We start from the raw sequence: 20,560 nt of genomic DNA on the forward strand, positions 1-20,560 counted from the left end.
TTGTTCTTCCTGTTCTTCCAACACTGAAAATCTGTAAAGTTGAAATGACAGATGATGAGTGAGGGCATCCAAAATGACATATAAATGATCTCCTAATTTAGAAAAACATCAGATCTAAACCAGATTGAGCATGTATTTTGTCTCCTGAAGACTGGAACAGTCTGGTTTGGTCCTTAATTTGCAGGATGGATGCACTTCTCTCAGGTAAGGGTATACACTATCTGACTGTACATTTTTTAGCAACTCAGGGTATTCCGTTTCCTGAACCGTTTGCCCTTTCGGGGGGATTTAATTGACTAAAGAGGCAGAAATGGTACAAGATTAGGGGGGAGGGGTTGGGCGACCTAGACAAAAGACGTGGGGAGAGAGAGAGTGGGGTGGAGGCGGGGCAGTAGCGGAAGCTGGTGGCGCCGGCGTCTTCTCTCTGCTGCTGCTCCCCGGATCTCGCGGCGCCGCATCCCGCCACGAACCCGGCGCTCCCGCATCGCCGATCCTGTCCACGGTCCGTTGGCGCTTTCAGCCGGATAATACCGGAACCTGAGTGTCAGGGAAGATTACAGAGAAGGGAGGAGGACTTCCAGGAAGGGAGGAGGGGGACCTCCCTAGCAACAAACCGGCTCCACGGCATTATTGGTAGGTGCCTCCCTCCTCCGTGCTGGCGTTTGGCCGCATTGATGCTTTTGTTCTAATACCCCCGCTCAGGTTGTGCGGAACGGGGTGCGGAGTCCGTGAGGGGAATGCGCCCGCAACCTTGACCGATGCGCCGGCACGCTACAAAGGCGATGCTCGCTCCCGCGACTGTAGATCACCGCCGGGTCTTAAGAACACGTGAAAAGGTCCCATTGGTACAGAGCTAGACGGAGATTGGTGCAGGACCTGACCTCCCTGGCTCCCCATCAGGGCTCCTCATTTCCTTTCGGGATATTGCCCTTCAAAGACTCTCCCGTGGCTTTGTAGAAGCATCCGAAGGCCGCCTTCCAAATCCCAGATGGGAGTCCAGATCAATCCCTAGTAGTGAACTGGACCGGATCGGCGAGAGACCATGGAGTTGGAGCACTTTGACGAACGTGAGAAGGTCCGCCGCGGACGTTCCACCCGGGCCAAACGAGACGAGTCGGGTCCGAGCTCCCGCGGAAGCAGCTTGGTTCCCAGCCCGGCGCACAGCACCAACTGCAGCTATTACCGCACCCGCACTTTGCAGGCGCTCACCTTGGAGAAGCGCGCCAAGAAGGTGCGCTTCTACCGAAACGGTGACCGTTCTTTTAAGGGTCTGCTGTACGCCGTTTCCGGCGACCGCTTCCGCTCGTACGACGCCCTCCTGGTAGAGCTCACCCGTTCCCTGGCGGACAACCTCCACCTGCCGCAAGGGGTGCGCACCATCTACACCATCGATGGCGCCAAGAAGATCAGCAGTTTGGAGGAGCTGCTGGAAGGTAGCCCCTCCTATTTGATCTACCTGCTTGGGTACATTTGAGTACAAATTGTACTACACAGGAGTCATTTTTGGAATTAACGGATTAGCTTGGGTCTAACGGTCATCAATATTGAAGAGCATAAAAACAGCTAATGAGTGCTAATGCATGGATACAAGGACAGATGTATCACATTATGGCAGAGTGCACACTAAATACTACACTATGCCACACGCTAAACGTTTCCGGTTGTTTCTCTGCACAGGCGAGTGCTACGTTTGCGCCTCCAACCAGCCTTACCGCAAAGTGGACTACACCAAGATCTCTGTACCCAGCTGGAAGCCCGGTGCCGCCTCCGGGAGCGCCGGCTCCAACAGGCCGTCGACGGCCGCCCCGGCCGGCATCGGCGGTGCCGGACCCCGGGAACGAGGCGAGGGGCGAGATAGCAAAGACTTCATCAAGCCAAAGCTGGTGACGGTTATCCGGAGCGGAGTAAAACCTCGCAAGGCCGTGCGGATTCTCCTGAACAAGAAGACCGCGCACTCCTTTGACCAAGTGCTGGCGGACATCACCGAGGCCATCAAGCTGGACTCTGGAGCCGTCAAGAGGTTGTACACATTGGACGGGAAACAGGTAATTCATAGAGGGCCTCGTCGTAGAGACGGATCTTTGAAGATACTGTCGGTGCACCGCGTCACCCGGAGCTATTTTTAAAATCTCTTTGTCTCTTTGTCTGTGTGTGTATAGCTCACCTGTCTGCAGGACTTCTTTGGAGACGACGACGTCTTCATGGCATGCGGGCTAGAAAAGTTCCGCTATGCCCAAGACGACTTTGTGCTGACTCACAGCGGAAAGTCGCCGGCCTTCGTCAATGGTCTTGCGTACACGCCAAAGGATTAAGTCTGCTTGAAGAAGAAGAAAAAAATTTACCCCGTGTTCCCATGTTTTTATATCAGAATGCCGTGTCAAATCTTCCCGCCCTGCTGTCTCTCAGAGGACTTCTGCTCCTAAGAGCCCCAGCGGTTCTGGTTTGGCTCCCCCCAAGGGTTCCACCAAAGCCTTGACCCAGTCTAGGTCATCTGGAATGGGTAAACAACCTCATATAGCATGTATGCTTTTGCGATGTCATGCAACCTGATTCTGTTCTTCATCAGCGGCCAATGAAGTGTTGGGATCGGCAAAGTCTTCCGGGTCTAGTCCCTCCTCCAGCCTCAAGGTGGGCTCCTTTTTCCAACTGGAGCTTCTCATTACTTGCAAATTCGTCCTTTAGCAGGTTTCTCCTCATCGCTCCTCGACCGCGGATGTCAACGGCTCGGGCCGGCCCGCCGAAGAATGCGCTCTAGAAGGTGAGTTACCGAACGCGCTATACCGTCTATCCGACAGAGCGTGACCGTCCATCCTCTCTCCCAAGTGAACGGAAACCTGTCAGTGTCGTCCAGCCTGGTTAGCAGCAAGTACAAAATCGGAAAAGTCATCGGAGACGGAAACTTTGCAGTGGTGAAGGAGTGCGTGGAGAGGTGAAGAACACCCGGGTACAGGTAAAGGGAATACGGCACCAGAGTAATTGTGATGTTGTCGGCAGGTCCAGCGGCCGGGAGTTTGCCTTGAAAATCATTGACAAAGCTCGCTGCTGCGGAAAGGTAACATGAATGTTAACATGGGGTTGGCTTACCCGGTCCGATGCTCATTCGTGGCTACCGTAGGAGCACCTGATTGAGAACGAGGTGGCGGTCCTGCGCCGGGTCCGGCACCCCAGCATCATCCAACTCATCGAGGTGGACGAAACGCCATCGCAGCTCTTCCTGGTCATGGAGCTGGTCAAGGTGCTCTTATTCCTTCCGGCGCCATGCCTGATCCTAGGGACAAATTTCCGATTCTGCATCTCCACCCATTTCAGGGTGGCGATCTGTTCGATGCCATCACATCGTCCACCAAGTACAGCGAGCATGACGCCAGCGCCATGGTGTACAATCTGGCCGGAGCCATCAAGTACCTGCACCGGATGAACATTGTCCATCGAGACATCAAGCCGGAAAATCTGCTGGTAGGACACCAGTGGACATCCCGCGTAAATGCTGTGGTGGGGGCCCCTCTGATGCGCTTGTGGTCTTGGCAGGTGTGCGAGTACCCGGACGGCACCAAGTCGCTCAAACTTGGAGACTTTGGTTTAGCCACTGTGGTGGAAGGACCGCTTTACACCGTATGCGGCACCCCCACGTACGTGGCCCCGGAGATCATCGCTGAGAGCGGGTGAGAGGACACGGACGGGGACATATTTGGAGATTGGGCTTTTTAATGCTTCCGGATCTGTGTCTTTGTGTCTAGTTATGGTCTGAAGGTAGACATCTGGGCAGCGGGTATCATCACCTACATCCTCCTTTGTGGTTTTCCGCCATTTAGAAGGTCAGTTTGTCAAATTCCTGTGCGCTCTGAGCCTTCCCTTTCCAACTAAACTGTCTTCTTCAGCGAGAACAATGCCCAAGATGAACTCTTCGACCAGATACTCCAAGGGAAGCTGGAGTTCCCGTCTCCCGACTGGGATGGTGTCAGCCTTCCGGCTAAGGTGCTCTTTCCATTTTCCTTAAGACTGATTAGAAAGGCTTTAGACAACCCGTGGTGGACCGTTGAAACCAGTCCAGGCTTGTATTCACCAGGCGCTGATAAGTCAGATGCTGCAGGTTAACGTGGACGTTCGATTCACGGCGGATGAGGTCCTGGAGCACTCCTGGGTCTCGGTGAGTGCTAGCCTCTGTGGCCCTTTTAGCCCAAATAAACGATGCCGCCTTGTTCTCTGGCAGGACGACGCTCCCATCGACTCCGGCATCCATGACTCCGACATCCAAGACCCCGGTGCCACGGAGAAAGAATCTCCAGGGCTGGAAACCAAGCAGGTTCCGTCCCCCCTGGTGTAAACTTGAACCAGAGTTAGTCAAAAACATCACTTTGAGGTTTTACAAGCCGTAGGTGAAATCAACCGGGATGTCTTCCATTCTTTCCGGGGGAGGATCCCTCCAGCCTAAGACCCTCCCATTTTGTAGCGGTGACCCAGGTGCCGAGTCGAGGTCCGAAGCACTGTGCCTGCCTGCACTGAGCGTCCATACAGGGTTTTGTCAAAAGAAAAAGAAAACACTCACCGATTCTGGTGACCTGTCAAAGAAACCCTAGAAAATATGTTGTAGCTGTTAGCCGTCGAATGTGTGATTCTGTCTCGGATAACATAGAAGGAGAAAAAAAAAAAACGGAATGGTGCTTGGCAAAGTTCCGGGATAGTTACGTCTCCCAAGTATTGCTGTTGTTCTTTTTCTTTGCACCAAAACCAAAAGACGTGTGGCAGTGTTGATGCTGTTAGCAATGCTAACTTTGTGCTTTAACTTCTCTTCATGTATGTGCAAGTCATCATGCCTTATTAACCTTCAATCAATTGCAGTAGATTAGAACTTTTTCCAAATATTTTGTGTGTGTATGTCTTTTGCAATTGCATTTGTGGAGTCACCTTAACTCTTTCAGTGCCGTTGACATTGAGAGACATTTTTTGTCAATCTGAATGAGGATTGGATGTCTATCAGTATCAAAAGACAGCCAATGAGTACAACAGCGTTAAGAACGCAAGCTAGGGTGCATTCAAAGACCTCTCATTGGATTAAGAAGATACATTCGACTGTCAAATAAAACTTTAAAAAACAAACCATGACTTTGTCTGATTTAATGGCAGCCCCATTTTCTTTCCTCACCAGCAAATTCTTGTTTAGGGCCTGGTATAGATGTATTCTGACCCCCCTATACCCCAATTGACCTTATTCACAGTAATCCAAGTCTTATTTATTCGTATTTGTTGCATACTGAACACTTATCCTTGAAACTACTACCCTCTTGTGGACAAAATAGGTCTATGCAACACACTCACAGAGTCAACATCATTCATGCAAATGCTGCAATTTTATTAGGACTAAAAGATGGAATGTTTCGAACAATGACATCAATATCATAATGTGATCATAACAGCTGTGTAAAACTAGTTTAACTCCACTTGCGGTTGAGAAACTTAACGGAAAAAAGGCCAGGGTCAACTTGGTCCGTCGGAGGAGATCCAACATCTGGTGTCCACTTTGAGACAGTTTGACAACAACATCCAGTCCATTGTCTACATCTGTCCAATGTAGTTTTTGGGCACCATTCCACGCTTCCCATCAACAACTCCCACAATCCACTGCTCATCCCTGGACTCCACTTGTGCGATGATGTCGCCAGGCTGAAGGAAGAAGACAAGAACCATTCAGAACACCACGCCCGAGGACGTGTCGGGACAAAGTCCTCACCTTAACAGTCAGTTCGTCTTCGTGCTGGGCGGTGAAGGCAAATAAAACTTTGGCCGAGACGCTGGCTGACGTCTTCTGGCTTGCAAGTGGTTGAGCTGAAAAAAACATGAGCATTGGTGAATTTGGAAAGGGGTTCAGGGTCGGGGTTTTAAACCCTAACCCTCACCCAAAAAGGTACATGAAGGTGTTGCACCTTGGCAAGCCCGTGTGAAAGCCACGGGGTAAAGACCCTCCCGTCCGTCCAGTCGCCCCCTCCTCCACTGGGAGTCTATGTGTTCGATCACTTGGATTTGAGCCCCCTTGTGGAAAGGAAGATCCTCTGCGGTCTGGCCGGCAAAGTCAAAAATGGCCGATTCCCATTCTTCCACCTAAAGGCATTGGTCAGTGGACTAACAATGACTAAAATCCTAAAACGGGGTGGGACCTGAAACTTACCTGTGTTCCTTTTGAAGGCATCTGTGCTACTAGGGGAGGAATTCAGTCCAATCAATAGCAATGAAACATTGTCTGGTCTTTAATCAAACGGTTCACGGCGGCTGACCCGAGACTTGTGGTGGACTGTCCTCAGTCACTTGGGTAAAGCTCAGCGGAAAGAGCCCCACGCGTCCGCCCAACTGGCCTCGGCCCCATTGCCGGTCCACCACTTCCAGGAGGCCGATGGCGTCCCCTTGGCAGAAGGTCAGTTCGTCTTCTTGGGATCCTTCAAAGTCGTAGAGAGCCACGCGACGAGGGCCACTGCACATACGCAAAGAAGTCCACGACTAGAGTACTCCTCTCAAAACAACACAACTTGGTATTGCGGTTTCAGACCTGACAGGAGGCAGCTCGGGAGGGTTCTGCAAGGACCAAATGGAAGCAAAAACCAAGGACTGAGTTTTGAAGAACCAAAAAAATTAAAATAATCAGGTTTACATCAGCCAATGTGGCCGTACCTGCTTATAAGGGTCTTCTAGTTGTGCTGGGGGAAAGATGTCCAGATCCACGAGACACTCCGATGAAGGTGCCGTGTCTGAGGTCGCCGGAGTCTCCGGTTGCAGTTCCTCCAGGACGATGAGGACCTCCCGCTTGCCGAGAAAGAGCGGATGTCCGGGCTGGGGTCGCGGTGGCAGGGGCGGCCCTCGCTTTGACGCTCTGTTATTAGCTCCGGTCGAGGGAGGCGGCGTCCGTAGCCGAGGGTGGCTGGCAGGCGAGACCGTGCCAGGCGGCGGCGGACGGGTGGGGGCGGATTTTATCGCCTGAGGCCTGGGGGGGAGGAGCCTCGCACCAGAAGGCCTGCGGAGAAGACGGTAGGGCTAGGACAGAGCTCCATGGGTAGCCACCCGAGTCCAGTCTGGCTCACCTCGGGGGTAGAGGTGGCACCGAGAGACGCTCCCTCTTTCTAAGGTCCGGAGGAGTGGTTTTTCTTTGGCCAGCACCCGGACTCGGCGCGGGAGCCTCACAGGGGGCGGGATTCGGTTCCGGAAAGGGACCTGAAGAGACAACAATTGAATTGAATTGCCGAGACGGGTCGTGCTTTTGAAAATAAGATAGGGCTTATGTCCACACAGAAAGGCTTCTTCTCCGCACACAATGGGCCAATGTCCGGGACGAATGGGGAAAGGGCAACCCTCTCAAAAGCCGCATTGTGCTTACGTTACCCGCAATGCAATTGGCCAGTTTGCAAAGACTCACTGTTGATTTAGCAGCTAGGAAGTAGGGAGCTCATACGCTGATTTCATTTGGCCGTTTGCACATCATGCAACAGGTTTTCTCGTTTCCCCTAACGCGTTTCTGTTCCTGTTGGGTGCGGAGAAGCGACGCCACAGAGAACAAATGAGCATTCAGCGCAAACAATGGCCGGCAGTTCAAATGTCACCAACATATTCAGCCGCCTGGATCTAATTCAGTCCACAAGCCAGCGCTTGGTTTACAGTCTACGCACTCCTGGGGCGTGGCCTACTATCTGTAGGACTCTTTGAAAGTAGAAAATGGAAATAATTGACTGGAATGCGGCCGCGTTCAGAAGAATTGGTCTTGAAACCTGTACGTGTTCCACTAGGGTCGGCACACAAAGTAGCAAAGATGGAATAGAGAAGGACGGGATTTTCACCTGTGAGGTTTACTGTATCTTCAGTCTGACCCTCCACGGAAGGTCTAGGAGGCCTCCACGGGGTGACGTGTCTGGCCGAGATCGCCTTCACCGGCGGAGTCTTGACCCCACTCCGTGGAATAATTGTTGGTCTGGCTGGGATTTTGGTCTGGGTTTCATCAGGGCAGGGCGAGGTTTTGGCTGAAGGGACCCTGGGAGCCGGCACCGGTGCGGGAGCCGAGAGTTGGGGCTCCGGGACCGGCCCCGCTTTGGGGTGCTCCGGAGGGACGCCATCCGTAGGTGCCGATTTCGCCAGGACTTTAGGTTTGGGGGCGAGTGTGGGGGGGTGCGCTTTGGTGGGTTGTACTTGGAGACGAGGCCGGGGCTGAGGACCGGGTGTGTTTTTGGCAAGCGGGTCCTCGTTGACATCCGTGTCGCGGCTGCTTCCGTCCAGCGCCGCCTCCTGCTTCTCAAAGGCCTGGATCCTGGCCCTCAGAGTCGCCATGTCTTTGTCCTCTTCGTCCTCCTCCTCTTCTTCCGATTGGCTAAGACCGCCGTCGTCGCCCCGGTGCTCGGGGAAGCCCCAGTCGTCCGAGCTGAAGGCCTCCAGGAGCTCTCGGAGGTATTTACCACCGCTAGCTTCCTTCCTGCTAGTGTCACCGTGGGCGCGGGCCGCTAGCGTGGCCAAGCCGTCCTCTCGCAGTTTGACCAAAGTCTGAACCTGGACCTCGTTGACTGCCGGGTTGACGTAGAGCCTGGATCTGGGGCGAGGGTGGGGTCTTGGGTACTCGTGCGCTGGGGTCACAGCCGAAGCAATTTGGCCATCGGCTTGAGGAGCGGGTTTGATTCCTCCTGTTGAACACGAGGCGCACATTTTCCCATTGGTCACCAAAAACAACGGGAGTTCAATTTGATATACGGGAGTGTACTCAGACCTGGAGCGGTGGAAGACGATCCAGTGTCTGTCTGAGTGGCGATGGTGGTTCTAGTAGCTGGAACAGATGACAATGGTGACGGGACGGCTGAAGGCGAGGATCCACCTCGTTCCTGGGTCTTCTCCCTGATCACCTCTTCGTAAGAGGGCGGCGGCTGCGCGGTGGGAAGCAAAACCTGAAGTTCAGAGAGGCGCGGGATGGCATGGTGGGAGCGCAGTTACCTGTATGGACGGCGGGATGGTGGCTCCCCAGATTTGAGCGGCCGGGGGCGGCGGGGGCGGGAACGCGCCGGGCGTTACCGCTAACCAGGAAGCGGAGGGGAGCGGTTCGGCCGACAGGACGGTGATCTCCGGTCGCCTGCCGAAACCCGGTCAATTGTGGAACAACATGGGCGTGGCTATGGTAGAAACTGGCGAATACCCTTACCTGGAGTCGCCCTCCCTGGTTCTGTCCCGCGGTTGCTCGGAGAGACTGGACCTGCTGGTGGCTGAAGGATTTCCAAGGAAAAGAACATTCAAGAGGTTTTGTCCAATTCCAAACATGAAGCCATTTGGTGTACTCACTCCTTTTGATGGCTGCTCGGAGAGACCAAAGCGGACCTTGACTGCGTGGAGCCCCAAATGGAAAAACAGGAGTTAAAAGGGATTTTCAAGACCTTGCATAGTCAGCAAATCCACTTTGAGGTTTTCCCCATAAACGCACAACAACGCTGCCCCCGGCCGGTTGCCGTGCCAACAGCCCAAATACTTGCACCAGTGTGTCAGGGTTGGGGGGGCAGTCGCCGCAAAGACGGGAACAAACTTTGAGCACAAAAGCTTTTAGAGGACACACATAAATAGTTTTGCAAAAAAAGGGACCAACCTGAGACGGTTTTCTGGCTTCCTTCTGCCGGGACGACCTGGGTGGATCAGAAGGACCACAAAGTTTGAGACGGGGAACCCTCAACGGCAACGTGTCGTCAGGCAAAAGCGCCCCAATTCTCCCCAAAAAATCATTTGGTCTTTTCCCCAGCAGAACCCTGACCGATTTTTTTCCTTGTCGTGGTTTCTGCAGTCTCCTCCCAAGTCGGGACCAGTCCGCCGGCAGCGATTGGTTGCGGAGTCCCGGATCCGGTCTTAGTACTTCCAGATGTTTGTGGCCCCCGCCCCCCAAAAACAGATGACTCTCTCCTCATGCTGTATTATTTACAAGTGGATGAGACACTTACAATGTCCACCAGCTTTGGACTGAGGCAATATAACCTGATTTCTAGAAGAAAATGTGGATCTGAAACGTGCATTAGACACGCAATGACAGCGAGAGAACAACTAGGCACTCTAAATATTTGGAATTCCTCTTGACAAAAGACAATTTGATTCTCAAGCTGAGGGACACACGTTTTGGGACATCGTCCACGCCTAATGCCGTGTTTTTCTTGGGTTCTTACCGTCGGATTGCCGTCGTAGCACTTGTTCTCTGGCCTCTCTCCTCATATTGTCCTCGTCTTCGTCGGGGCGAGCCTCGGCCATGTCTGCGCGTCTTTGTGCGCCTCTTTGTGCGCCTCTTTTTGCGTGTCTTTCGGCGTCCGTACAAAACACGCCTGGACTTTGTCGCCAAAGGCTAGATCGGGAAGTGATCTTTAAGCAAAACAATATGACAGCACCACTTTCTCTCCCAACTTCCCAGTTGAGTCCCACCAAGCGGTGCGGCGAGACCTTCCCCTTTTGCACTCTGACGTCAGAAATAGAGCATCAAATGATGTTTTTTTTTCACAATCCAATCCTATTTTGAAGGTTTCAAGTATTGCAATCATTAACGTGCAGGTGAAACTAGTCCTGTTTATTTTGTTTTGTATTGAAAACAAAGTGTACTCAACTTTGACACATTTCATGGGCGTGGCTAAAGAACATTGTGGGTGTGGCTAAAGAACATTGTGGGTGTGGTTTGATGCGACGTCACAGTGATTGACAGTCTCTGAGTTTAAAGCCCCAAGAACCGAATTGAGCTCACAGACTACTTGGACATCCCTTAGGAGTGACTGGATGGCTCTTAAGGTAAATAAAAAATCACTTTGACATGTTGAAATATGATATTCATAGTGTGCTTATGTTTATAGTCCTGTGTATTATGGTGTAGCATCAAGACTTGACTTGTTAATATTCTTTATAAATAAGATGTCATTTAGGAAAATGATGCATTGTTGCATCCATGGCTCTTTTTGTATGGAAATAAAAAACAAACATTCAAATGAGCAAACTCAAAACAAGGCAAACCTTTTGTTTTTGTGCTTAATCTGTGTGTGATGGCATGTTACACACAACATACACACACATATACACACACACAAGTCGAGCAGCAGGCATTTGGGGATTAAACATCAGCGTCTCATTCCAGATTAATCTCCTTCCAACGCAACATTCTCCGGACCATTGACGGAATGTCCCAGAACACCCTGGGTGGGTCCTCTCGCCGTTTTCCTGTTTACACGTGGATGCACTTATTCCTGTTGCGGACAATTTAGTCCAAACCTGACGTTGGAAACAATTATGGACGGAGTAACAACACTCACAAGGCATATACTCTTTAAGCAATACTACCAAGGACGTATATGATCATACACACATACGCAGACACACTCAGCGCTCGATCCCGGGTCGAGGATGATGGCTTCGGCCACGGCCGGGGGCCGGCGCAGGAAGTCCCTGACGCTGCGAGGGGTAGACCCGGAAACGTGCATGATCGTGTTCCAGAATCACTGGACGCAGGTGGGTGGGTTCGAACCGCCGGATGGCAGGGACATCGTGCCGAGCGTTCTGTTTTGCTTCCTTGACCTCAAGGTGGTCAAGATCTTGGAGAAACATGAGCCGGGTCGAGGTGGAATCAGCGCCCTAGGCTTCCTCTCCGGCCACGGCTGCGGCAGCGGCGCCCGACCCGGGTCCATCCCGGCGGACGAGGCCAGCGCCGTCCAGAACTACGTGGAGCACATGCTGTTCCTGCTGATGGAGGAGGAGGCGGGTCGAGGCAAGATCCCAAAGTCATTTTGTCTCTTGGTCATCTCAACTGAAATGACTTTCCGTGAAAACCCAATCTGCAGGTGGTGCCATGGGTCCCATCTTGGAGTTTGTCCTTCAAGAGGGAGTGATGGAGCGCCTGTTTCTTTGGAGCTTGAGGAGACAGTTCACGGAAGATATGAAACTGGAGCAGCTCCGGATGTACCAGATGCTGTTGAGCCAGGCCCACCAGCCCCTGCTGCACCACAAACCCCTGTTACGGCCGCTCATGACGCTTCTGGCTTCTTGCGGTGGAGGCTCCGGAGCAGGTAGGCAGCGTGCTCCCGCTTCGAGTGAGGGCTTCGGTCCGACCCCCGTACTTTGCAGACTGCGGCAGTGGTGTGGAAGCAGAACTGGTCCTCTTGTTAAACCAACTGTGCACGGCCGTGGTCAAGGACCCCTCGGTCCTGGAGCTGTTCTTTCACACCAGTGAGGACCAGGGCGCCGCCAATTTCCTGCTCTTCTCCCTCCTCATCCCGTACACACACAGGTTCTTGAACTATACTTGAATGAGAAGGATTTCCAGATGAGTACAGCCCAGGTGACTTTGGGTCTCTCCTCAGACAAGGTCCGGTTGGACAGCAAGCCAGAGAAGCCCTCCTGCTCATCATGTCTCTTTCCGCCTCCGAGCCTCGGGTGGCCAATCACATTGCCCAGAATACGTACTTCTGTCCGGTAAGCCCCTCCCCCTGACACGCAATATTCACTTTGAAGTTGGGGACCGTGAATGAGGCGGCTTGTAATGTCTCTGCTGGTGTTACGTAACAATTTAACGAGCTCAGGGTGTATAATTTACGGTGGGTCAAACATTGGAAAGGCCTTGTGCCAGCGTCACCTGCTGGTAAAAAATGTTATAGCCACCGCAGCACAGTCTGAATTTCCCAATAGAGTAATTCATGATTCCAAAGCATCGTGTGGGTGTGTTTATGTGTGTGTGTGTCACCTTCACATTTAAATCCATGTGACCACCCTGACCTCAATCTCCTGGCGGAGAGCAGATTAGAAAAATCAGCATGTGACCAGGGTAGGATTAGCAAGTCTGCGTGTGAATGGAAGCTACGCTAGCTTTTGTTTTGATTTCATTTCCAATCGCTAGCTCTGGATTTTTGCTGTTGTGACTTGACCCAGGTTCTGGCCACGGGTCTCTCTGGACTCTACTCGTCTCTGCCAGCCAGGTTGCAGGTTTACAGCGACGACTGGCACCGTCTGGACCGGGCCGACTGGCAGCAGGTAACCCTAACAAGTCTGAAGTGACACCTGGGGGCAAAGGACACGCACCAATGTTTGAGGGTTTCATCAGGTTCCGGCCCTGGTCCACTTCCTGCACTCGCTGGGCTTCTGCAGCGCCGTCACCAGCGTAATGCACAAACACGAGCCGAGTTTAAAGGGGAAAACCTTGGGTCTAATGATCTTTCCTTCCCCCTAGGTGACCCATCCTTCGATCCGGTCTCAGTTGCTAAATTACATCCACGACGGGTTCCTGGTTCCCGTGCTAGCTCCCGCACTGCATAAGGTAGTGCACACGTGTCTGGTTAGTCTAGGGGTTTTGACAAGTCTGGGATGATTATTACAGCTGACGTTGGAGGAGGTGATGACCACCACAGCCTACTTGGACCTATTCTTACGTACGATATCTGAGCCCGCCCTCCTGCAAACCTTCTTGTCCTTCATCCTGCTGCACAGCCACGACAAGGTTCACATCCTAGACACGCTGGTCAGCAGAGTCAACACACCCTTCCAGGTAGAGCACCCGACCGTGATCTAGCCCCAGACCAAGACCCGAGCCAGTCTTGTCGCTCCTCAGCTGGGAACGGTGTCGCTGGCTCTGTTCAAGACGCTCATCGGGCTCTTCTGCGAGGACGTCATGCTTCAGCTGGTCTTCAGGTGGGCCTACTCGACGATGCAGACATTTAAAGTTCCGGTTGTGAAGTCCAGGCTTGTGTCCCCAGGTTCTTGATTGCTTGCAACCACATGAGTAAGAAAAACTGGTCTTCCTTAAAGCGCAAGAGCTGGTGCTCCTCCAGCTCTGCCTCCTTCTTGCTCCTCCTGCCTTCCTGGTGTCCGGTCCAACCATCCCAAACACAGGAGGACATTGGCTGGCCAAAAGGAGCAGGTAACGCTGATATGGTGGTACTGGTGGTGTTACAACTTGACGTTTACACACTTGAATTGGTGTTCTGTGCCGGTAAGACGTCTCAGTGGCAGAGGGTGTCGGTTACTGGCGCGGCTCAGACTTCCTGATGGAAGTCAACTACCTCCACTACCTCTCTGATGCCCGACAGGCCATCACCACCTCATACAGGTCAGTCAAACCATTCTTAAAAGCCCAGTTCTACGCATATATTAACAAATAAGTCTGGGCCCCTCAGGGCGTGCCAACACTGGTCGGCACCTTATGACGGCCGCAATCCACCGCTCCCCCAAGACCGATTCGGACCGGGGAATGCCACCGAGGGCCAGCTAAAGAGCGACTCGGTCGATGGCTCCCCTACTTCTCGCTCCATGGATGTCATCTCAAAAAGCAACCGTCTGGGAAGAACCAGCTCCGGTCTGGAGCTGGAGTGGGATGACATTTTCGCGGAAGGGGAGGCATTGTCCATCGGTGGCCCCTTGACCCCTTTACCACCTGTACCTCCTCCAAGCCACATCCAAGAAATGCGACGTAGCACCATCAAACTGGTGCGTGGTGCTTACGTGGAGGAGGCTGAATTTGAGGAGGATTTTCTCGTCTACAATCTCGTGGCCCAAAAAGACGTCGAGGTGGGCCAGAAGGCAAGTGGAGGCGGAGTCTCCCCCGCAACAGGGGGAAGGACCGTACATGACACTGTCAACTGCATCATGTCATCACGAAGGATAAGCGAGGATGACCAGTGGAGAAGCACCCACGAGGGCATCCATGTGACCGATCTTGCACCAGAAACACTTAACGGCCCCCCAATTCTGCCAAACAAAGACCCCGCGAGTCAGCTGCCAAATGTGCCCGATAGCCAAAGCAATACCCATGACAATGGCGACTTCTTCTCTCAGTACTACGAGCTAATGCGCTCTCTGGGGGCCGAACCAGAGTGCGAGAACGTCCCGGACGGCATCTCTGACTTCAGGCGGCGTATTCAAGATCTGAAAAGAAGACTAGCCCAGGAAGATTGCCAAGAAGGAGAGGAACCTGGGGAGGAGACCATGGACGAACAAGATGGGGATCAGCCCAGCGTTCCATTCACAGGTGGGTTTTTCCATCCTGATATACCGGTCCCGTTGTTGGATTCAAGCCTTCCTCCCTATGACACCACAGGGCCCTTCATTAGCGTCCTGCTGTCCCGGCTCCAGAACCTTCTGGAGAACTCCATCGCCGTCAACCTGCTGGTGACCGGCATCCTGGCTCAGTTGGCATCGTACCCGCAACCTCTCCTGAGATCCTTCCTGCTTTGTACACAAACTCATCCAGGGGCCGGCGTGTGTACGTTGCACCAGGTGGCCCGATTGGTTCTGATCGTTTGAGCTAACTCTGTACAACATTACGCTTAAGGCATCTCTTGAAAATGTAGGTACTGGTTTCACTTGGCGGTCAAATCGAGCGCTACATCCAAGCCCGACCAGAGTACCCCGCCATGGTCACCCAGGCTTGGAGGTTCTTGTTAGCTAAAGACCAGGACTGCAAGATCAGAGGTTAGCGAGTCTTATTCCTCTAGTGAGCAGTAGTTGAAGTAGGAATACAAAACCAGTTCTGGGTCACCTGTTCCAGAAAGCCTGCAGTCGGCGGATCCAGACTACCCTCTCCCCAACGGCTCGGTGGGGATCTCTCTGTCGGCCCCCCGTCCGGGTCTCCTGCCACCTTGCCCCGCCATACCGCCCCAGGACAAGAGTCGAGTCTTTGCCATTGTCCTATACGCGGAATTCTTGAAGGAGCTGGCGGCCATTGCCCTGGAACACAGCATCGCTCCGGACTGGCTGAGCGAAGAGTAGAGGAGGCGGGTCCCCGACGCAAAATCAACAATTTGAACCATTTCTTGCTTTATTTATACTTCCTGAAAACTCTTGAATTTTGGAACACTGGAGGACAATGTGACAATGATGTTTTTTGTCATTTTTTGTATTGAATATTTGGAGCCAATTTTTAAATAGTGATCCTTTGAATGAAAAACAATAATGACATGACTACTTTTTTTAATGGAGGCAGAAGATTGGTAAGACATAAAGGCAAGTCAATAAAAATAGTCTGACTTGATGTCAAGCGACCCAGATTGCGGGGGGCTACTTCCTGTCGTTGTAGCCTTCTCTGGTGCTGTGGTTGGTAGCTGACTTCCTGAAACTGAGACTGGCAGAGCATAGCGAGCACCTCGTGTTGAAGTCTAAGCTATTAGACTAGCGGAAGAGCTTTGTGGAGCACTTGCAGCAACGACAATGAATCCCCAACTTTTATACATTGGTGGGTACATCTGCAGACCTGGGATTTTGGATCAGGACAACTGCCTAATGGATTTTTGTTTCAAAATAGTTGTAGCATCTGCAGCCGCATCAGTTCTCCAAGGAGAAAACCAAACGCAGACTGCCAGGAACCACACCTCAGGTAAATACAAAATGGAGTTGAAACCTGCTAGCCTACAACTCACGTGGTCTCTTTTTTCCGTGATCCAGATGCTCTCGCGTTAGCATTCCTCCCCACCGCCACGATGACAACATCGTGGATGCTGTACCATCCGGACCAGATTTTACAGAATACATCTGACGTGCGGTCAAGTACAACGGTGGTACTGACCTCCCGTTCTGGTTCTATTCCAGCCAATAATGCTAGTTTAGTTCTGCAAAAAAACACTAGTTGAACCTCTTTGAATAGACACAACGACCCAGCACCAGAGGAGAAACTACCACAGCAAGTGACCAACAGCACAATTCCATTGAACAGAAGACCACAACGCCAACGGAGGACATTACCACGGTTTCTGCAACTTCTCCAAGTGTTGCAACGCAGGCTGGTAAAGTAACAAAGATAGTGTGGAGGTGGTGGCTCGTACTGACTACAGCCGTCTCTTCCAGCACCCCCCAAGGACTTCTCTAGTTCCAGCTTGGGTAAGAGTGCTTTAGTATTTAGGAGGTGTAAGCGGCTCAACTGGAAATCTCCCTGGCTCTTCAGGTACCATCCTTCTGGTGCTGCTTCTACTGGTGATCACCATCCTGGTCATCATCCTTTACCTGTTGAGGAGAGAGTCCCGGGTAAGATCCACGGGTGTTGGGGACATGCTAGCTTCTCATTGTGGGATATTCTTCGCAGAGGTATTCCTTTGACCTCCACACTGGCGATCCCAACGGAGTGAACACCGGCAACTTTGAGGCTCTCTCACTGAATGACAAAGGTGGGGCCTCCAGTACTCTTTGCCAGACACCTTACCTCTGGTGTAGTCATCTCAAATAAGGGGCTTGACCTTTAGGTAAAGGGTTTGATGCCAGGACTCAAAACACTTGGTAGTGGATTTCTAGATCCAGATAGGATTGGACATGGAAGGGATTGTGACAGTACTACTCGTTGGTTCCAGGGTCAACAAGAAACGATAAGTACTCCGGGACCCTGGTGGACTCAGAGGAGGAGAAACCTGATCTGATGGAAGTTATTGAGGAAGAGAGTGGCAAGGAAACTTTCAGTGGGTTTCTTTGCTAAAGTTCCATGTACGCTCTCTCTCTCTGTCTGGGTCTTGTAACATTTTGTGGACTCAATAAAGACTTTTTCAAAATGGAGATTGTCAGTGTTGGACCAAGAAAAGTCCAAAGTTATCACAGACGGGCCACCTCGGGCGGCAGGCGTCACGTGATGCGGCACGTTTGTACATGCTCAGTGGTGCGAGAACCCCCTTCGGCTCATGTGTGCACCAAGGCGGGACGTCACAGATCAGGAGGCCAGGAGATCTTTCATCCGACGGTTTTCCCCGAGGTAGCCAGCCGGACACATCTCCACGTGAACGTATCAAAGGTCAGTCTGTGGTTTTTTGAGTGGTGACATTTCCATCATGGCTGTTTGTGTGGAGTAATGTCAGATAAGCCAATTGTCAATGTATGTGTGTTGATGTATTTATTATTAATGAGAAAATTTAACCCAATGGTGACAAGTTTGCATTATTGATTTGACCTAATCATGGAGAACATGGACACAGTATGTCCGTTCCTCAGCCTCCCCTTCCTCACCCGCAGATGTCGTGGCGTTCGTCCTTCCACTGCTCCAAGTTCCGTCACGTCTTCGGGAAAACCCGCGGCAGGGAGCAGAGCTACGATGGCGTGGCCGTCACTCACGGAGTCCACGACAATCACTACTGTTCGGTCAATCCTTCTTTCATCGCCGTGGTGACCGAGTGCACCGGGGGCGGATCCTTCCTGGTGCTGCCCCTCCATCACGTAGGAACCACCTCATCAGATTAGAACTTCATTGCATCCCGTATTTTGCCAATTCATCTTCCTAACATTCACCCTGTGAACTCTGTCTTTTGACATTCTAGACGGGCAGAGTCGACCCCCAGCACCCCAGGGTCTGTGGTCACAAGGCCCCGGTTCTGGACGTCAAGTGGAACCCCTTTGACGACTGCTGCGTGGCTTCATGTTCGGAGGACTGCACGGTAACAGAATAGAGCCAACTTCCCCACCCGCTCCGCCGCTAATGGCGCTGGTGTCCCGACGCAGGTCAAAATCTGGGACATTCCATCTGGGGGAATCCGGCGGAACCTCAGCCGAGCTCGGAAGACCCTGCTGGCTCACTCCAGGAGGGTGGGGCTCATCGAGTGGCACCCCAATGCCGAGAACCTCCTGCTGAGTTCGGCCTACGACTACAAGGTGGGTTCCCGGCTCTAGGCATCCAAAGGATCTCGGGTGATATCACCCGTCCCGGGTCCAGGTACTACTCTGGGACGTGTCGCAAGAGGGCCCGGTCCTCAGGCACCCCGTGCGCGTGGTCATGGCGCCGGTCTGCCAGCGCTTCCCGTCAGAGATGCTGCTGCTCTCCGTCAGCTTCAACCGGGAAGGCGACCGCTTGGCCGTCACGTCCAAAGACCGGCGCCTTCGGGTGCTGGACCCTCGGACGGGGAGGACCCTCCAGGTGGGTCAGCGCCTGCAAAGAGTACCCACGGGGTTTAACGGGACGTGCTACGACCGCAGGTGTCCCACCACAAGTCTCACAGGGCCCACAAGGTGGTGTACGTGGGATCTTTAAAGATGCTGCTGAGCACCGGCTATTCGCCCTGGAATCACCGGCAGATTGCCCTCTGGGACCCGGTACTTTGTCAAAGGACAGCAAGCTCAGGTTGTAAAACCGTCTAGTAAAATTCAGGTGGAGCCAAAGTCCAGTATTTTTGCGAGCAGGATGACTTGTCAGAGCCTCTGTACGAAGAAGACCTGGACTCTTCGGCGGGAGTCCTCTTTCCCTTCTACGACGCGGACACCGACATGCTTTATCTGGCGGGCAAGGTGCTACGCTAAGCTAGTCTTTGGGAACCGAATCTTGATGTTGAAGTGTGTCTGCTACAGGGCGACGGGAACATCAGGTACTACGAGCTGAGTTTGGAGAAACCTTACATCAGTTTCCTGACGGAATTTAGCTCCCCACTTCCTCACAAAGGACTCGGTAAGAACATGGACAAAAGACACAATTCCAGACATTGACGACCTGTTGACGCAAAGTTCCATCCCCCCCTGTGACACAGCGGTGATGCCAAAGCGCGGCCTGGACGTTGACGCCTGCGAGATCTTCCGATTCTATCGCCTGATCGCCGTCAAGGGCCTGCTGGAGCCGCTGTCCATGATTGTGCCACGCAAGGAGGTCAGTACAATTTAGCCAGCCCGCTTCACCGGGCAACGATGGCGGGTTTCAAAGCTTTCGCATACTTCGACAGTCGAGGACATTCCACCGGGATCTCTACCCGATGACGGCAGCCAACAGGGCGGCTGTAACCGCCCAGGAGTGGCTGGCGGGAGTTGACAGGGGTCAGTGGACCGTTGTCCCCTTCTGCTTTCCCATCTTGGACTCTGCAGGACCTCTTTTGGTTGCCACAGGTCCGGTCCTGATGTCTCTACATCCCAGCACCCGCCTAGTCAACCCCTACCCGGCCGAGAAGGGTTCGAACCTGGAGTGCAAAGCTCCCAGAGCGCTACCCCGCGTCACAGAGAAGGTACGAACGTCGGGTGTGTAACATCCCTAGTGGTCATGTCCTTGCTATTGTGTTTTCAGAATTTTCTGAAGGAGCAGCTAGCCTACCAGAACGCCAAATACCACAGAGAAGCCCCCCATCTGGCGGGGTCGGAACTTTGGCTGTACGACGTCACTCCCCACTGCCGGGAGCCCGCCGAGACGCCGCCGCCCGGCGCTGAGGACGAGGTGAGAGCGCCTGGGGTGCAAAAACTTCTGGGATGGCATGCTCCAACTCCTCCCATCACCAGCTCCGTGAGGCATTCTACAAGCAACAGGAGGAGATCAGGGACCTCCGCCAAATACTGGACCAGAAAGACGTAAGTGCGCACCTTGCTCCATTTCTGCCACGCAGTTTTCGAGTACTGGGTTTGTTTTACGACAGGTGAGGATCGCCGAGCTGGAACGGGAGGTGGGACAAAGCGACAACAGATTTCCAGGACCACGCTAAAAGGAACAGCACACTTTCTTGTATTGGTATCCTTACCCGCATATAAGCCGTGCCCTGACAATGGCCTTAAACTGGTTGAATTGGACTATTTGTCTCATACAAGGTACCCCAATTCCATTTTGAAACAGTACTAATGTGTCACTTTGAAGGGAAAATCCTCAGATATCAAAATAAATATAGTTTAGCTCATT

At 52.7% G+C, this 20,560-nt stretch overlaps 5 protein-coding genes across 9 annotated transcripts; 4 read left to right on the plus strand and 1 right to left on the minus strand.

Annotated features, from left to right (window-relative positions):
* The first annotated feature begins 367 nt into the window (after window positions 1–367).
* On the plus strand, window positions 368–4,539 carry LOC144213277 (serine/threonine-protein kinase DCLK2-like). Of its 2 annotated transcripts, none has more exons than XM_077741650.1 (16): window positions 368–633; window positions 703–1,433; window positions 1,678–2,045; window positions 2,160–2,286; window positions 2,369–2,500; window positions 2,567–2,628; window positions 2,683–2,758; window positions 2,824–2,929; window positions 2,995–3,052; window positions 3,116–3,235; window positions 3,310–3,456; window positions 3,529–3,662; window positions 3,738–3,815; window positions 3,879–3,975; window positions 4,067–4,147; window positions 4,211–4,539. In XM_077741650.1, the coding sequence occupies exons 2-16, from the start codon at window positions 1,043–1,045 to the stop codon at window positions 4,322–4,324; spliced, it is 2,091 nt and encodes a 696-aa protein (XP_077597776.1). In that variant the 5' UTR covers window positions 368–633; window positions 703–1,042; the 3' UTR covers window positions 4,325–4,539. The 2 variants fall into 2 exon arrangements, with proteins under 2 accessions (XP_077597776.1, XP_077597777.1); XM_077741651.1 differs by having other exon boundaries at window positions 2,686–2,758.
* Window positions 4,540–5,326: 787 nt separating this feature from the next.
* On the minus strand, window positions 5,327–10,514 carry LOC144213186 (uncharacterized). Of its 2 annotated transcripts, none has more exons than XM_077741480.1 (15): window positions 10,158–10,514; window positions 9,593–9,629; window positions 9,295–9,335; window positions 9,158–9,218; window positions 8,953–9,088; window positions 8,732–8,885; window positions 7,818–8,648; window positions 7,068–7,197; window positions 6,661–7,000; window positions 6,539–6,564; window positions 6,270–6,463; window positions 6,164–6,189; window positions 5,922–6,096; window positions 5,729–5,823; window positions 5,327–5,661 (listed from the first exon to the last, which is right to left on the minus strand). In XM_077741480.1, the coding sequence occupies exons 1-15, from the start codon at window positions 10,237–10,239 to the stop codon at window positions 5,554–5,556; spliced, it is 2,436 nt and encodes an 811-aa protein (XP_077597606.1). In that variant the 5' UTR covers window positions 10,240–10,514; the 3' UTR covers window positions 5,327–5,553. The 2 variants fall into 2 exon arrangements, with proteins under 2 accessions (XP_077597606.1, XP_077597605.1); XM_077741479.1 differs by having other exon boundaries at window positions 6,164–6,192; window positions 10,158–10,511.
* A 97-nt stretch (window positions 10,515–10,611) lies between these two features.
* LOC144213191 (FHF complex subunit HOOK-interacting protein 1A-like) lies at window positions 10,612–15,907 on the plus strand. The gene is made up of 17 exons (XM_077741488.1): window positions 10,612–10,764; window positions 11,105–11,475; window positions 11,548–11,731; window positions 11,805–12,029; window positions 12,088–12,250; window positions 12,324–12,435; window positions 12,889–12,990; window positions 13,061–13,117; window positions 13,187–13,273; window positions 13,334–13,501; window positions 13,565–13,644; window positions 13,710–13,873; window positions 13,951–14,062; window positions 14,130–14,980; window positions 15,050–15,228; window positions 15,303–15,423; window positions 15,500–15,907. The coding sequence occupies exons 2-17, from the start codon at window positions 11,371–11,373 to the stop codon at window positions 15,718–15,720; spliced, it is 2,931 nt and encodes a 976-aa protein (XP_077597614.1). The 5' UTR covers window positions 10,612–10,764; window positions 11,105–11,370; the 3' UTR covers window positions 15,721–15,907.
* Window positions 15,805–17,485, plus strand: LOC144213190 (uncharacterized). Of its 3 annotated transcripts, XM_077741486.1 has the most exons (9): window positions 15,805–15,954; window positions 16,028–16,183; window positions 16,253–16,324; window positions 16,393–16,505; window positions 16,592–16,730; window positions 16,792–16,824; window positions 16,889–16,968; window positions 17,027–17,108; window positions 17,289–17,485. In XM_077741486.1, the coding sequence occupies exons 2-9, from the start codon at window positions 16,159–16,161 to the stop codon at window positions 17,408–17,410; spliced, it is 666 nt and encodes a 221-aa protein (XP_077597612.1). In that variant the 5' UTR covers window positions 15,805–15,954; window positions 16,028–16,158; the 3' UTR covers window positions 17,411–17,485. The 3 variants fall into 3 exon arrangements, with proteins under 3 accessions (XP_077597612.1, XP_077597613.1, XP_077597611.1); XM_077741487.1 differs by lacking the exon at window positions 15,805–15,954 and having other exon boundaries at window positions 16,034–16,183; window positions 17,184–17,485; XM_077741485.1 differs by lacking the exon at window positions 15,805–15,954 and having other exon boundaries at window positions 16,034–16,183; window positions 17,233–17,485.
* Window positions 17,486–17,648: 163 nt separating this feature from the next.
* Window positions 17,649–20,448, plus strand: LOC144213187 (coronin-2A-like). The gene is made up of 14 exons (XM_077741481.1): window positions 17,649–17,719; window positions 17,938–18,138; window positions 18,240–18,356; window positions 18,421–18,570; window positions 18,632–18,832; window positions 18,892–19,008; window positions 19,096–19,200; window positions 19,261–19,357; window positions 19,437–19,552; window positions 19,626–19,716; window positions 19,786–19,901; window positions 19,961–20,107; window positions 20,170–20,238; window positions 20,304–20,448. The coding sequence occupies exons 2-14, from the start codon at window positions 17,938–17,940 to the stop codon at window positions 20,367–20,369; spliced, it is 1,593 nt and encodes a 530-aa protein (XP_077597607.1). The 5' UTR covers window positions 17,649–17,719; the 3' UTR covers window positions 20,370–20,448.
* Window positions 20,449–20,560: the final 112 nt, after the last annotated feature.

The sequence above is a fragment of the Stigmatopora nigra genome, chromosome 20, assembly GCF_051989575.1.
Source record: "Stigmatopora nigra isolate UIUO_SnigA chromosome 20, RoL_Snig_1.1, whole genome shotgun sequence".
NCBI classification, from domain to species: Eukaryota; Metazoa; Chordata; class Actinopteri; order Syngnathiformes; family Syngnathidae; genus Stigmatopora; species Stigmatopora nigra.